The following is a 15,371-nucleotide window of genomic DNA, read 5'->3' as shown; positions in this document are numbered from 1 at the left end:
TATGATATCTTCAATTTTTTAAAAATGAAATTTATATATTTGTAAACTACGTAAAAATCAAAACATTATAATTCATAATAATTAATAAATTTGCGTATGATATCTTCAATTTTTTAAAAATGAAATTTATATATTTGTAAACTACGTAAAAATCAAAACATTATAATTCATAATAATTAATAATTCAAAATATTTTAAAGATCTATGAAAAATTTAAGATGGAAGATAAACTAAAGAGAGTAAAAGGGGAGAATGGAAAGTAGAAAAAAAGAATAGTTCATCTTTTTGGTGGGCCTCAATGTACAATTTCTATAGCTTTTAGTCCAACTCTTTAGTGCAATGTTGGTCCTCCCAAACTCCCATTTCTAAATAGGAGTAATATATATATATATATATATATATATATATATATTCATACTTGATATTTATATCATATCAAATAATTTAAATATTAGATGATAAAAATAAATAATTATAAAATTACCAATTAATTACAATTAAGTAATAAACATCATGCATGTGAAGATAATATATTTTTGTATCTATTATTAATAAAGTTTAACTTTTGGATTAATTGATCCTATTTGCTTTATCATCAATGATTAGGTCAATCAAACATTATGGCTTATTAGTGAATTAAACAAATCTTATGTAACTTAGTCTTTCAAGGCAAGTGCTTAATGTTTATCCATGTCCAGTAATTAACAGACAAATTAAAAGTCTATACGTTGCTACTAACATGATTGAATATATTTGAAAGAACATATCAATATTAAGTACAGTATACTAAAGAAGTTTTTTTTTTTTTTTTTGGTTTCTATCGAGTGTACATTGGTATATTTTTGTTAGGATTTTGATTAATTTGAATTCATGATATGTAAGATTTATTAAAGGAAAAACACATTTTAATATGATTGTTATTATACGTAGGACTCAAATAGATACCTCAAATCAAGAGTAGAAAGATTTTATTCATCTTACCATAATTCACATAGAACTTTCAAACTTTATTTGGAGGGAGTGTGAGAAATGTGGCATTATCAAGTGTTTGGCATTCATGTTATGATTTCGATTAATTTGAATTCACACCTAAGAAAGAAGTCATCCTAACATGATTTTTATCATACGTAGGACTCAAACTAACACCTCTAATTAAAAGTGGAGAAATCTTATTTATCTTACTACGATTTGCATCGAAATTTCAAACCAATCTTTTGTAGCTTAGTCTTACAAGGCAAGTGCTTAATGCCTATCCATGTCCAATATCAAACAAATCTAAAGTCTATGTTGTTACTTATAACATGATAAAATATATATGTTTGAAAGAACACATCCACATTAAGAACAGTATATTAAAGAAGATTTTCTTTTTCTTATGGTTTGTATTCAGTGTTTGATATTCATGTTAGGATTTTGATTAATTCAAATTCGCACCATATAAGACCTATTTAAGAAAAAAGCACATTCTAATATAATTGTTAGCAATATGTAGGACTCAAATTGAAACCTTTACTTAAGAATAATAAGATCATAATCATTCTACCACGTACAATTCAAATAGAAATTTTAAATTATATGTGTGTGTGAGGAATGTGGCACTAATTATATAAATGTAATATAAGTTAATCAATGGACATGAAGAATAAAATATGAATTTCGGAGAAAAAAGAATTATTTAATTATAATAACCAAAAAAGGATGACAGATATATAAAACAACAATTTGACCTAGTGGGCACAATGTGTATTAAGCAAAGTTAATTTCTTGGTCACAAAGAAATCAATTTGATGTGGAAATGTTTCACTTTACAATTGCTCACTTTCTAAAGTCACCCTGATATTTATAATAGAGTCGATTAATTTTAAATTTACGTTGAAAATTTTTATATAAAAAAGATAAAATGCTCCATAACATTGTGGACCGACTCACTGCTTCTTCTTATTGGATTATGCATTTTTCCCTTGTCTTCTTTTTGATGGATTATAAGTTTATAACATGTGAAAATTTATCTATAAGAAATGAAAAATTTGAAATCAAAGAAAGACAAGATTGCTAGGCAAAATAACACTCTTTTTGGTCAATGTTTCCATTTTTAGGTCTTCCTTTTTAACATTTGTTTCAACATTTTTCGATGAATACAAACATATTAATTAAGTGGCTGTGCTTGCTACTTGCTATCTTACTTCCATGTTACTATTATGAGATATCTAGTGTATTTTCTATTTTATATTGTGGAAAATTAATTTTTTTTGTAAAAATCACATAAAATTAAAAATAATTTGATAAAAAGCTACAAAATCAAATCCCACTTTTATGTCTCATTTCCTTGCTTATTAAGGGCATCGAATAATCTTGCCGGTCTTATTTCAATAATCAAATTAATTTAAATTCACAATTTGTATGACCAATTATTGGAAAAAGTGCTCCTACCCAGGGTTTCATCACTCTCAAAGTTCAAGTGCTCAATTAAATTTTTATGATTAAAGATGAAGAAATCTTATTCATTCTGTCACAATTCTTGTTGATGATAAATGATAATCTTATAAAAAGTATATTGTTTCAAGGCCATATATATTGGCGACCCTTCAAACTTGTCATGAATTTTCATTTCGATACTTCATCTTCACATACTACCTATTAAACATCTCGATTTGCACTAACTATATCCTATTAAACACAAATATAATTTTATAACTCCAAACCTCCCACCTTCGTACTCAATCTATTAACCATTAGGGGAAAGAAAAAAAAAACTAATCCTATCCTATATTAAAAGTTTATTAACAGAAGAAAAATAATTAATTAGGCCAAGCTTTTTGGCAAATTATGTTTTTATTAATGTTCAAGCAAATGTAATTCCTGTTTGGTGACACTAAAGATTTGTAACCTTAATTTGAAAATTAAAATATTGATTATAATGCTTAGTCCAAAATACCTTAAATCTCAATCAGAGTATAGTTTGCTCCAAGAATTATTATTATTTTATATTATTTTCATATGTTACATAAAATATGGTTCAAGAAAATAGTTTAGTGGTCAACGGAGTAGGAGGAGAATGTAAAGTCTCAAGTTCGTATCTTAGACAAAAATTAAGTATTTTTTTATCGTGATTTTGATAGATAGAATTACATAAATATCTATTGTTAACGGAAAGTAGTGGATAGGAGTATCATATGAAAATAATTGAGTTGTGTAAAAATTGATCCGAAGTCCAAAAACGCCATTATATGAAGAAAAAAATAATGTGGTCCCATATGTCATAACCATAAATTATAAAAGGTGAGAAAAGGAAAAAGGTAAAGAAACAGTAGTTAATTGCCTAAAAAAGCAATGAAATTGGCTCAGTTTACGAGGAACTAAATTTTTACTACAAAGTATACTTAAAAATAGGAAGGTATAAAAAGTGAACAATGCTCAGCCAAAACGACCTTCTTTTCCTAAGCTTTAACTCAAAAGAAAAGCTTACCTTTAGCCTTGTGATAAATATACCAAATTCTCAAGGGCATGTCTGTCATTTTGCATATCATTTGCCTAAGAAAGGTGATTAATAGTATTTAAAAATTGAAGTTATATTTGAACGTACACTTGGACTTTAAAAATTATTGAAAATTTGCAGAGGTATGCCAACTAATTCAAAGAGTTGGTAGAGCTTTTCACCGTTTTATGCTATTATAACTCCAATATACAAATTTTACAAGTTTATTTATTTTAGTATTAACTTCATGTATTTATATTAAAAGTTGCAATAATTCAGATATGATATTTGACAGTAAACTTTCAATATTTTTATCTAAGGTTATAACGTTATTAGTAAGGAAAATTTGAATGCATTAATTATAACATACGCTTCAAAGTAGTAAAAATAGGTTATCCTCGAATGCAACTGTTACCTTCTAAATTGGAGTTGAAAATTGACTAGTAATATACTTCCTCTGTTTTTAATTAATTGTCCACTTTTTTTTTAGTTATCTCTAATTACTTGTCCATTTTGATAAATCAAGAAAGAACAATTTTTTTTACTTATTATACCCTCAATTAATTATTTTGAAAAATGTAGAGTTTCTTGAAACTCTTAAGTTTTTAATTAATGAACAACTAATTAGGGACAAAGAGATTATATAATAATGGGATAAAAAGGAGTATAAATCAAGCAAAATTAGTCCTTAATTCAATATTTCTACTTTAATTTAAACAAAGAGACAAAAGGGGAAAAAATGATTAGTCTTTTTATGGACCAAAATACCCCTAGATAGCAACTTGAGGAAAAACAAAAGCCTGCAAAGCTTAAATAAAAAAGGAAAAAAAAAAGGATTACTGACTGGTCACTTTTTTACCGTTTTATCCTTGCAACTTTGCAAAAAGTAAAAAAGTTAAAGCGGGTAAATAAATCCAGGAACGGGGGAACTTCGCCGTCATTTATTAACCATGGTTTAACTTTCTTTGACCCACGCGCTTTACTTTATTTGGACTTCAAACGCTTCACTACTGAGAAAGATAAACCGGGTTTTTTTCCCAGACCGGATAGAGAACTTTACTCGTTTTGATTTGATTTAAGCGGGAAAGATTAAAGATTAGATGAAATATTGGATTTTATTTTCAAACTTCAGTAATTGAAAAAGTGCTTTAAATATGAGAAAATTGATATCTTTTCTCTCATTTTTACAAAAAAAAAATAAAATTCAAATAAAGTGAGATAAAATATTTAGAATTTATGATAAATTCAAAAGTAACTCATCAAACATTTAGTAATAGCATATCTAGTGTAAACGCATAAATGTATTTACGATGGATGGTTTGTATGAGAACTTACTTATCTCTATCTTGGAAGGTAGAGAGCGATAGACGATCTCGAACTCAAGAAAACACATAACAAAGCAATTCGGAAAAGAAATACCAACAAAAGTGACGATAAAGCTCTAACAAACTACTAAAAATAACATGAGAAAGCAGTTTGAAAAGAAAAAAAGAAAAGGAAAAGAACAATACCTACAACATACTATGTCGAAATACAAGAAATAACACATAGCTACTAGAAATCGAATAACAAAATACTATGCCCAATTACTTATTAACCTTCCACACTAATTTATATCTTCCATAATCTTTTAGTTAATTTTTTTAAAAAAGTTCCACCCCGATAGTGTTTGATGTCCACATTAACGCTCCATTGAAATTTGATTTGCGTATTGCAGGACTCATTAACTAATCTTTTAGCTAATGGTATACCCTCGGTGAAAGCGTCTTAGCATGACAAGGGAATTACATATTTTTTTATAATTTATTTAATCATCAAATAAAATTAATATACTACTTTCCCTCCTTTATATTATGATTTTTAAATCATTTTTTTATTGATCGATTTAATTTTAAATAACACATTTAACTCAATTCAATTTGAGTATGAAAATTTATACGAATCATGTACTAATATTAGTATTATTTTTACATGCAAAACCTTGGTCTACGCAGCAAAAGAGGACAAAATATCTGCAAGCTAAGGTTATTTTCAATCCTCAATTTGCACCAACAATTTTGTCGTGAAAATTGAGAACTTCCAAAATAATTGTACCACAATTTGCACAATATTCCAAGGGATGTTCCACTGTCATTTTAAAAATCGCGAAGTGGTTTGGTTCACATATTAGTTAGGTACGATTATAAATAGAGTACATTATTATCTCGTTTTAATAAATATAATATAAAACTATTCAACTTGACTTATTTTTTTTGTAAAAGATGAACACTTGAATGTGAAGTTTATGACTATTTCAATTGTCTTAAGTTCTCTTCAGTTTGGTTCGTTATTTTTGATAGTATATCTTTTAACTATCAAATAAGCTAGTGTTTAATCAGATATTTGAGATTAAGTATTTTGGGTCGGTAATTCAGGTAAGTGGAAACATCGATAATGATGTCACTCATTGTATTGATGTTGTGTAGATGAAATGGAGGCTTGTCTCCGAAGGCAGAAGGTACCACCTAAATGTAAAGGTAAGTTCTACAAAGTAATGGTTAGATCGACGTTGTTATATGGGGCAGAGTACTGTTGGTCAGTCAAGAATTCCCATGTGCAGAAGATGTAAGTCGTGAAAATGAGGATGTTGAGATGGATGTGTTAGCATACAAGAACTAGTAAGATTAGAAATGAAGATATATGTGACAAGGTGAAAGTGATCTTCGTAGTTTGACAAGATGAAGAAAGCAAGACTAAGATGATTTGTACATATGAAAAACAAATGCGCAAATATCTTAGTGAGGAGGTGCGAGAGGTAAGATATCATGGGTACGAAAAAAGTAGAGGTGATCCAAAAAAATATTGAATAGAGATGATTAAACAGGACATGACGCAAGTCCATATTATCGAGGACATGTCATTAGATATGAGGGTGTGGAGGTCTCGTATTAGGGTAGAATGTTAGTAGGTATGAAGTGTTGTCTTGATTTTTGAGGGGTTTAGTCATTTTCTTATAGTGTTTTTATTTTTTATTCAGTCATTTTCTATTGTTTATTTGTGTTTAGGTTATCACATTATTATGTGATTGCTATATGTTTCTTTAAGTGGTTTTGTTTCTCCTGCCGTTTTCCTTTTCATTATTATGATATGTTATTCTCGAGTTTAGGATCCTCCGAAAATGGTTTCCTTACCTCCATAAGGTAGGAGTATGAATTTGGATACACTCTATCCTTCCTAATTCCTATACACCACATGTGAAATTTCATGGGATATGTTATTGTTGTCTCTTTAATGTTTGTTTGTCCATAGATTTTAAATTAGATTTTGAAATTTTGTTCATATTATATTTTTGGAAGAAATTTTACTTTCACTCGCAATATTTTACCTTTTTTTTTAAAAATAAAATATATGTCAAATTTAAAAAATTTAAAATTTCAACTTTGACATTTATGATAAAATGGAAGATAAAGATTCCAACTTCATTATGATTTTGCATTTTTAACTTGAAATTTCAAAACAAAAAGCTTCAATATAACACTTTCAACTTTTTTTGAAAAAAGACATACAAGAAGGACGAACATTAAAGGATTATTCAATACTTGACTTAGTTAAAAAATAGGCTCAAAATCATTTTAATTAAAAAATTAAATAACATCATAACTAATATATCCTACATAGTACATAAGATCTTTATATTTAAGAAAAGGACTTGAAAATAAAATTTGCAGGACTAAATAGTACTAGCAAACAGTAGTTGATGGACCATATAATAGTACTTATAGGCTCAATTTGATTCATTTTAAATTATATTTTACACCCTATAGAAAACTACAAAATGGTCCCAATTTCCATCCCCACAAGAAAAATATATAATTTACATTTTACAGGACTATACAGTAGATAACAGAACTCAAGGGACTATATCGTACTTTTTAATAGTTCAGTGACCTCCAATTTGCCTGCGGTGCGGACCCTGCTCTATTATTACCTTTTTCTCCCTTCTCGTTTCCCGATGGGTAAAAACACATGTCACCAAAGTTAAAATGACTTTTTTACCACTTTCTTCTCGTTAACCCTCAAAAACTGACAAATAACTTTTTTATTATTTGCTCATCCATTTTAAATTCCAAATTTCAAAATTTTGTATTGAGATTGATTAAATTTATCTACTCTTATTTACAAAATTTTGAATTAACTAGTATTTAATTATAGATTTTAAATTTAATTTTGATAAGATCAATTTATGAGGTTTTTATTCATAAAATTATAATCTTTTTAAAAAGTAAAATATATGTTTAAATGAGTCTTATTTCTTATATTCAGATCTCACCCAAAGGTATTTCTTCTCTTGTTCATGTTACGGAAAGAAAAAATATTTTTCAACGATAGTCTTCGATCGAAAGTTAGCTCGAGCGACAAACAAGATTGCATGAGGGTACAGATTCTACAATCAACTATGCTCGTTATTGGTTTTGTAGATGCTTTCAAATACTCTAAACCAATATTTCATTTAGGATAATGCTAATTGGTTAGAAAATTTGGTTAAAAATTTAAAAAATCTATAATATCATTTTGATCAAATTTTTTGGCCAAAAGAATTTTCCTTTCATTTATTGTATACACTATAATACTTATATCACAAATTTAAATTAATGAAATTTTAATATAAATTTAATCGAATTTCAATATAAATACGAAAAAGGAATGGGGCGTGGAGGAGAGAAGGGTAAAGATGAAAACAAAGAATGGGGGTGAAGAAGTAGCATAGAGTAGAGAGAAAACAGAGGAAGATAGAGGAAAGAGGGTCACCTTGTTTTACTTTTTTTCTGATGCAGACATCCGTGGCAGAACAGAGGGTGACTCTACAGACTGCGACATAAAAGAGGTCAGAACAAAACAAAGAAAAAAAAATTAAAGCAGAAGAAAATCAAGAAAGCTTAGCTACTGGCCCTAGCTTCTATAGTCTATACAAAGAAAAGAGGCAACCCATAGACAAGAATAGTGAACTGCAAGAAGAACCAGAGGATTATAGGGTTATTTGCTTTAATGGAGCTCAAATGGGGACCAAGCTTATATTTTTACAGCAAATGACTCTGTTTTCTGTTTGTGGGATTTGTTTTTCTGTGGAAAAGAAGCTGTTCTTGAAGAAATCTTGGTAGAAAAATAAGATCTTGAAGGTAAGAAATGAAATATCTTCTTGATTTTTTTCAATGTTTGTCAGATGAAATGGAGACCAAGTTCATATTTTTGGTAAAATCTTGGTAAAATATAAGATCCACCAAGTAGAAAAAGGCAAGAAAACCATTTTTCCCTCTTTTGTTGCTGTTTTTGTGGTGGGGTTTACTGATTTTTTTTTGTTTTTCTGTTCAGATGATTGTAATACCTCAAAGTAGCAACCTACCAGCAAAAGGGGTTCTTGGTGTTTCTGGTTTTGTGCCTTCAATTTCTTCATCTTCTTCACCAGAAGCAGCAATTTGCAAGAAAGACGCAAACTTTACAAGAAATGAACCTGTTTCTGTGTTGGATACAAGAAGTCCAAGTCCTTCAGCTTCATCTTCCTCATGCTCTTATGGTGCTCAACATGGTGGAAATACCGCAGTTCCCGGTGTCGGAAGTGGGAAAACTGATGGCCGGAAGGAGGAGTTAGTGACGGAGCTGCAGCCATTCACGGTAGGGTTGGAGCCTGAAAAATCTGGTCTTGGATTTGGAGATTTGGATAATTTGTTGCCTGAATTTGCTGGCTCCGACCAAAGCTTTCTCCGGTGGATTTCCGGCGATGTGGAGGACCCATCAGTCAGCTTGAAGCAATTACTCAATGGGGATTTGGGTTGTGGAGTCTCTCTTCAAAGCTCTGGATTTGAGGTTTCAGCTACAGGTTCTTTAGCTCATTCAGATAATGTCTCTTTTTCTGGTTCAAATATCTGTCTGAATGCCAACATTGAAAAACTTAGTTCTGTCATAGATTCAATAAATAGTCGAAACAATAACTTCGAAAACCTGAATGTCAATCCTTCTCTAGAACAGAAGCCTCAACCTTTTGGTCCACAAGTAATGGCAACCCAAACTCAATTCCAGAATGTTGCTTGTGTTAACATTTTAGGGTCGTCTTATGACATCAATCAAGAACAGCCTCCGCCCAAACGCCACAATCCGGGTACCCTCGGAGGTGCTCTATTGCCCAAAGTTCCATTTTTTGATGCCAATTGTGACTTCATGTTGAGGAAACAACCACTGGGACAAATGCAACCACAAGTCAATTTGCTGCCTCCTCACCAGTTTCAGCCAAAGCCATTGATTGTACCTAAGCTTGAGGCAGCTGGTGGTGGTGGTAATGGTAATTTGATGGTGCCTCGTCATCAATTGCAGGAACAACAGTTTATTTATGACCAGATTTTTCAGGCCTCTGAACTATTGCTGGCTGGACAATTCTCAAACGCGCAAATGATATTGGCGCGGCTCAATCAACAGCTTTCTCCCATTGGGAAACCCTCAAGGAGGGCTGCTTTTTATATCAAGGAGGCTCTGCAGTTGCCTTTCCTTTTGCCTTGCACATCCACATTTTTGCCTCCAAGAAGTCCCACCCCATTTGATTGTGTGCTTAAAATGGATGCGTACAAGGCCTTTTCCGAAATATCTCCACTTATCCAATTTATGAATTTCACCTCCAATCAGGCTATTCTTGAAGCTCTTGGGGATGCTGAGCAAATTCACATAATAGATTTTGACATTGGTTTTGGTGCTCAATGGTCCTCGTTTATGCAAGAGCTTCCAAGTAGCAATAGAAAGGCAACATCTCTAAAGATTACAGCCTTTGCCTCCCCATCAACCCACCACTCTGTCGAAATTGGCATCATGCATGAAAGTTTAACACAGTTTGCTAATGATGCGGGAATACGATTTGAGCTTGAAGTTATTAACTTGGATTCCTTTGACCCTAAGTTTTATCCCTTGTCCACCTTGAGGTCATCTGAGTGTGAGGCAATTGCTATAAATTTCCCTATCTGGTCTATTTCAAGCTGTCCGTTAGCATTTCCTTCACTTCTTCACTGCATGAAGCAACTATCTCCTAAAGTTGTTGTATCACTGGAACGCGGATGTGAACGTACAGAACTCCCCTTAAAGCATCACCTCATCCATGCTCTCCAGTATTACGAGACACTCTTAGCTAGTATTGATGCTGCTAATATAAGTCCAGACACTGAGAAAAAGATAGAGAGGTCTCTCTTCCAGCCTAGCATTGAGAACATGATCTTGGGGCGCCTCCGATCCCCTGATCAGCTTCCCCCATGGAGAAACCTTTTTGCTTCTGCAGGATTTTTGCCTGTTGCATTTAGTAATATGACTGAAATCCAGGCTGAATGTGTTGTTAAGAGAACTCAGGTAGGAGGGTTTCACGTCCAGAAGCGACAGACGTCACTTGTGCTATGCTGGAAGCAGCAGGAGCTCTTGTCAGCTGTGACTTGGAGGTGCTGAGGAGCTTTTCTTCTGAAGCCAGAAGAGATTTTCTTATAACAGCAACTACTACTAGAGGTTTTGACTCTTCAAATTTGATGTCTGTTAAAAAATCAGAATTACATTGCTATCTGTGTCCCTGTACAATTTTACGTTTATGTCTTATTTTCCTTATGTAGTCTTGACTTTGTAGGCATGTGTTCCGCATTAAACAAATCCTAACTATCGTTGCTGTTTTATAATCAGTTTGCTGTATCTTTCTACATTTTCCTGTGTATCTATTGCTATCTTTTCTATGTTTTGATACAATCGCTAAATTCTAACAAATATTAAAATGATTTCTGGATAAGTACTGTCTGATCCTTGATTGATGAATGCTAATGTCATCATTCAGTTGTTTGCTTTAGTGAAAATTGTATGTAGCTGTATAGTTATAACCTGTTTCTCTGGCTGGTTGTGCTTAGTTTCTTGTTCAAACGCAAGTCCGTTCCTAATTGAATAGTTTTTTTTCCCTAAAATGATGGGGTTGTATATGTTCATCTTGATAGATATATTGGTAGGATAGATTAGAACCAGATAAGAGGCATGTCCTGGACAGCAATTTATGACATGTCTACACTCTTACTGTACTAATCAAGAAACAGTATTCTAAACTTCAGTTAAGAGTGCAAAAAAGAGATCACCAAGGAAGAGTAAGATAGATTTATGGCCGATAGGTCGGTCTAGAATAGATTCCTAGTGGATCCTGACTATGCAACTCAACAACAGATGCGAAAACTTGCTCCTTCAAGTTGAAGTCAAAAGTCGGGTAGACTAAGATGTCTAACCAAAGGTCTGTCTTATGTAGTTTCCAAGGAGAATGAAGGAATCTAGTTTGACTGTATAACTGTCCTGATACTTGAAACTTAGTAAAATGATCATATGATACGAAGAATCTAGTGTGCTGATTCTATCAGCATACGTATAAAGGTTGTAGTCGATTCAGTTTCTGCTCTGAGGCGTAGTTGATGAATTGATTGATATGTGGCTCCTTCTCAGTCTGTATTTAGTTAAAATTATGCACGTTTACGAGTTGCAAGTATATACTCCACAAAGTAGAGCCACAAATATCTATTAGTCCTTGTGAGAATTGACACTAGTGTTGCTTCTGTTCTATTTGGTGCAAGTCACAGGCAACACATCTAGTATTTGATTGCTGCTATGAAGGAATGAATTCATTCTTCTGTAATCAATCTTTTAAGCTTTACTTGAGAGCCCAGAGTTTATCGGAAATAACCTCTCTATCTTCACAAGGCAGGTAGGTAGGGGTAAGGCTGTGTATACACCACCCTCCCCAGACCCCACTAATGGGATTACATAGTTGGAGTTTTTGCTTAAAAGGAAATAAAGAGGAACAAAATGGTCCTTACTTTTTGGTTGTCTGTTCTTTCTTGACATGCATATTGTTTTCTAAAGGTTTGTACTTTTACTCTTTTATTTTGCTCATCTGATCTGATAAAACTCTCAAGTACATGTTGCACAATATTCATTTTTTTCCCTATTGTTATTCTTACTCTATGAGATTCCTTCATTTCGTCTCAGTTTATATGACACTATTTTCTTATTAGTTCCATTTAAAAAGAACACATTTCTATGTTCTCTTATTGAGAAAGTTCTATAGCGACACAACGTTATGATATATGCTTAAGTTAACAAGTTTCAAAAGTCTTGTAACAACAAAAACGCCTGTATTTTTAAAATTTGAAACACAGAATTTTCTACGACTAAGAGTGTGGACTTGTGGTTAATGAAAATGGATAAAATGCGAGACGAGATGATTTCTTCTATTTGCTTATAACTTTGATACCTTGAGTTATTGAGTATTTGTCGATGAAAAAATTGAGATGCATTCAAATTGATTCGAACTTTATTGTTATTAAATAAACAAATGTATATTTCCCAAAGCCATGTAGTTAGAGCATTCCCATTATACAATGGCCCTGAATTTGGAGTGGTTAAAAAATTAGTTAAAGAGTCATTATTATAACAACTATATATAATATCATTGTTATATTATAACAAATAACAACTATATATTATATGATTGTTATATTATATTTTATGAGTATCGTACGTCATTAGTTCCATCATTCTTTTGAAAATACAAAATTCTAATCATTATTTTAGAATGGTGGTAGGTAATTAGGATTACATAATACATGCTAAGTTATTATTATACATTTCATTCATTGAATTTGTTATCATCAACTTGAATAATTTAGTCCATCCACTTAACCAGACCACATGGGTCATGTTTGATTGAGCTCAATAATATAATCTAAAAATATTTGTAATTTTTTCAAAGTAAAACTTTATCTCAAATCCAACGTAGACCACAAGGCAAGTGGACATGAAATTAATTAGTAGGACCAATATTTTTGGATAATATTTTATCTTTAGGAAATAGATATAATATAATGTTGAACATGACAAACATTAATCATTTAATTATATACAATCTACCTCAAAGAAGCTAATACAAACAATATGTCGTTTTCATTTTTGAAAGACTTCAATATTAAACTTGATAGGTACCTTTAATTTGTGCCAAAAAGCATATAAAAAAATAAGCTTGTGAATTCACCCTCACCCCACCTCCAAATAAAAACTTATAAGTAGAAAAACAAAAAAAAATATTTACAATCACCGGTTAGGAACCAAATATTCCATGAGATTTCTATGGTAACAAAGCTTAATTTCAATAAAGTTGGGGTCATTTATATGAATTTTTATGAATGGTACTATTGGTTAGCAATTTACCACGTGTTTTCTTTATTGAAATTTGGGATGATAATATGAACAAGCTTGCACAAGCAGAACTAAATTTCTCATATATATAACAATTTGAAAATAATTGTGTATTTATATTAACTTATTATCAATTCGCTTAACAATTCCTTTAAATTTTCTTAATGATTTAATCAATTACCTAATAAGATTTATTTTCACACTAGCTTCATAGATATTTTGGTGGTTCCAAATAAGATTATCTAGTTTATGTATTATAGTTTTTCTTTTGGTTCTACATATACTACTACCCACAATGGGGACTATTTATTTTCTTCCCTAAGTTTCATTTCAATTTCACCTGCTTGACAATCTCTTTCCCGATAAAAAATAGGTAAAATTCAAAGCTCGCAAGAATCTTAGGTTCTGAAAATTGTTGGGACAAATAAATTGGGAAGTTAGGATGACTCGAATTCTACAACTACATACTACTATATATATATCGTGTAGACTGTAGAATCACATGTTCCTTTTTATATTTTATTACAACGTTCAAAAATATAAGTTAACTGTTAATATCGATTAAATCGATGACTGAATCACGAAGTGGTGTTAACGATTGTGAAATAACCCATATCAACCAATAACATATTCAGTGAAAAGTTGAGTTTGAGGAGGCTAAAATGTTACATAGGGCTTACCACTACCTCCTGAAAGTACATAGACTATTTTCGAAAAACCCATAAGTTAATAGTTCAATTATCAGTTTAATATATTAATAAACTAATGTCTAATAAATGAATCAATGTCATTCTAAATCAAAACAAATCGACCGATAAACAACCCTACCAAACACATTTCATCTTGACTAAAAGTGTTTCATTTTTTTAGTAATAAAAGGACTATATTTTTTCAAATATAGGCTATACTACAAAATGTGAAGGCCTAGAGGCAAAGCCCATGTGATGGAGTAAGGGAGAAAGAATGTGATCCATTGAATATTAGTTTTGGGGGTGCTAAAGTGGTCCATCCTTAGCCCATCCAATGAATAATAACATTTCTTTGGCTTTGGCAGACATTCTTCTAACTAGATTGTGGTGTGGATTGTTTTTCTAAACTTATTTTATTTATAAAAAATAAAAGTTTTTAAAAATGTTTTTTTTTAAAAATATAACTTGGTGATTTATATCCATCCTTCCTCTTCAACTGATAAAAAAACAAGTGATGGGCAAAGGGTAATGGCAACCAAGCACTTTGGTTTTGTCTTTCTCACAACTCTTAGACATCTAGTGATGACACAACTTGCAAGAAAAAGCAAAAGTCTATTCAATTCTATATTGCGTTGTTTCAACTTTCAAGTATTTCATATATACCTATAAGAGTTGCACGGGGAGTGATAAGTACTCTTTCATCCTTAATCAAGAGGTCTCGCGTTCGAGTCTCCATGGTTACAGAGTGACCTTTCTTAGAGAATGCTTTATTCCTAATGTGAGACCTTCCTACGCGAATCCAAATTTAGTCGGGTGCCAATATAGATACCGAGCACCAGATGAGAAACAAAACAAAGAAAGAAATATTATATATAGGTTAACTAATTGTGATCAGTGTTAGGTATGTTTGCTTATTCACTTTAATTCTTATGTTTATAGAAGTTTCTTAGTCCTGCCAAAAAATTTAAAACATATAGTGGAGTTCTAGT

General features: G+C 31.3%; 1 protein-coding gene across 1 annotated transcript; it reads left to right on the top strand.

Annotated features, from left to right (window-relative positions):
* The first annotated feature begins 8,178 nt into the window (after nt 1-8,178).
* On the top strand, nt 8,179-11,151 carry LOC125841228 (scarecrow-like protein 22). The gene is made up of 2 exons (XM_049520308.1): nt 8,179-8,631; nt 8,825-11,151. Exon 2 carries the CDS (start codon nt 8,825-8,827, stop codon nt 10,925-10,927), a length of 2,103 nt encoding a protein of 700 aa, XP_049376265.1. The 5' UTR covers nt 8,179-8,631; the 3' UTR covers nt 10,928-11,151.
* Nucleotides 11,152-15,371: the final 4,220 nt, after the last annotated feature.

Source organism: Solanum stenotomum, chromosome 10 (genome assembly GCF_019186545.1).
Source record: "Solanum stenotomum isolate F172 chromosome 10, ASM1918654v1, whole genome shotgun sequence".
NCBI classification, from domain to species: Eukaryota; Viridiplantae; Streptophyta; class Magnoliopsida; order Solanales; family Solanaceae; genus Solanum; species Solanum stenotomum.
The sequence above is the reverse complement of the archived record's forward strand: the minus strand, read 5'-3'. Positions and strand labels throughout refer to the sequence as shown.

What these genes read in the sequence shown, in the direction of transcription:
- LOC125841228 (XM_049520308.1), top strand. Translation starts at nt 8,825, where the DNA reads ATGATTGTAATACCTCAAAGTAGCAACCTACCAGCAAAAGGGGTTCTT.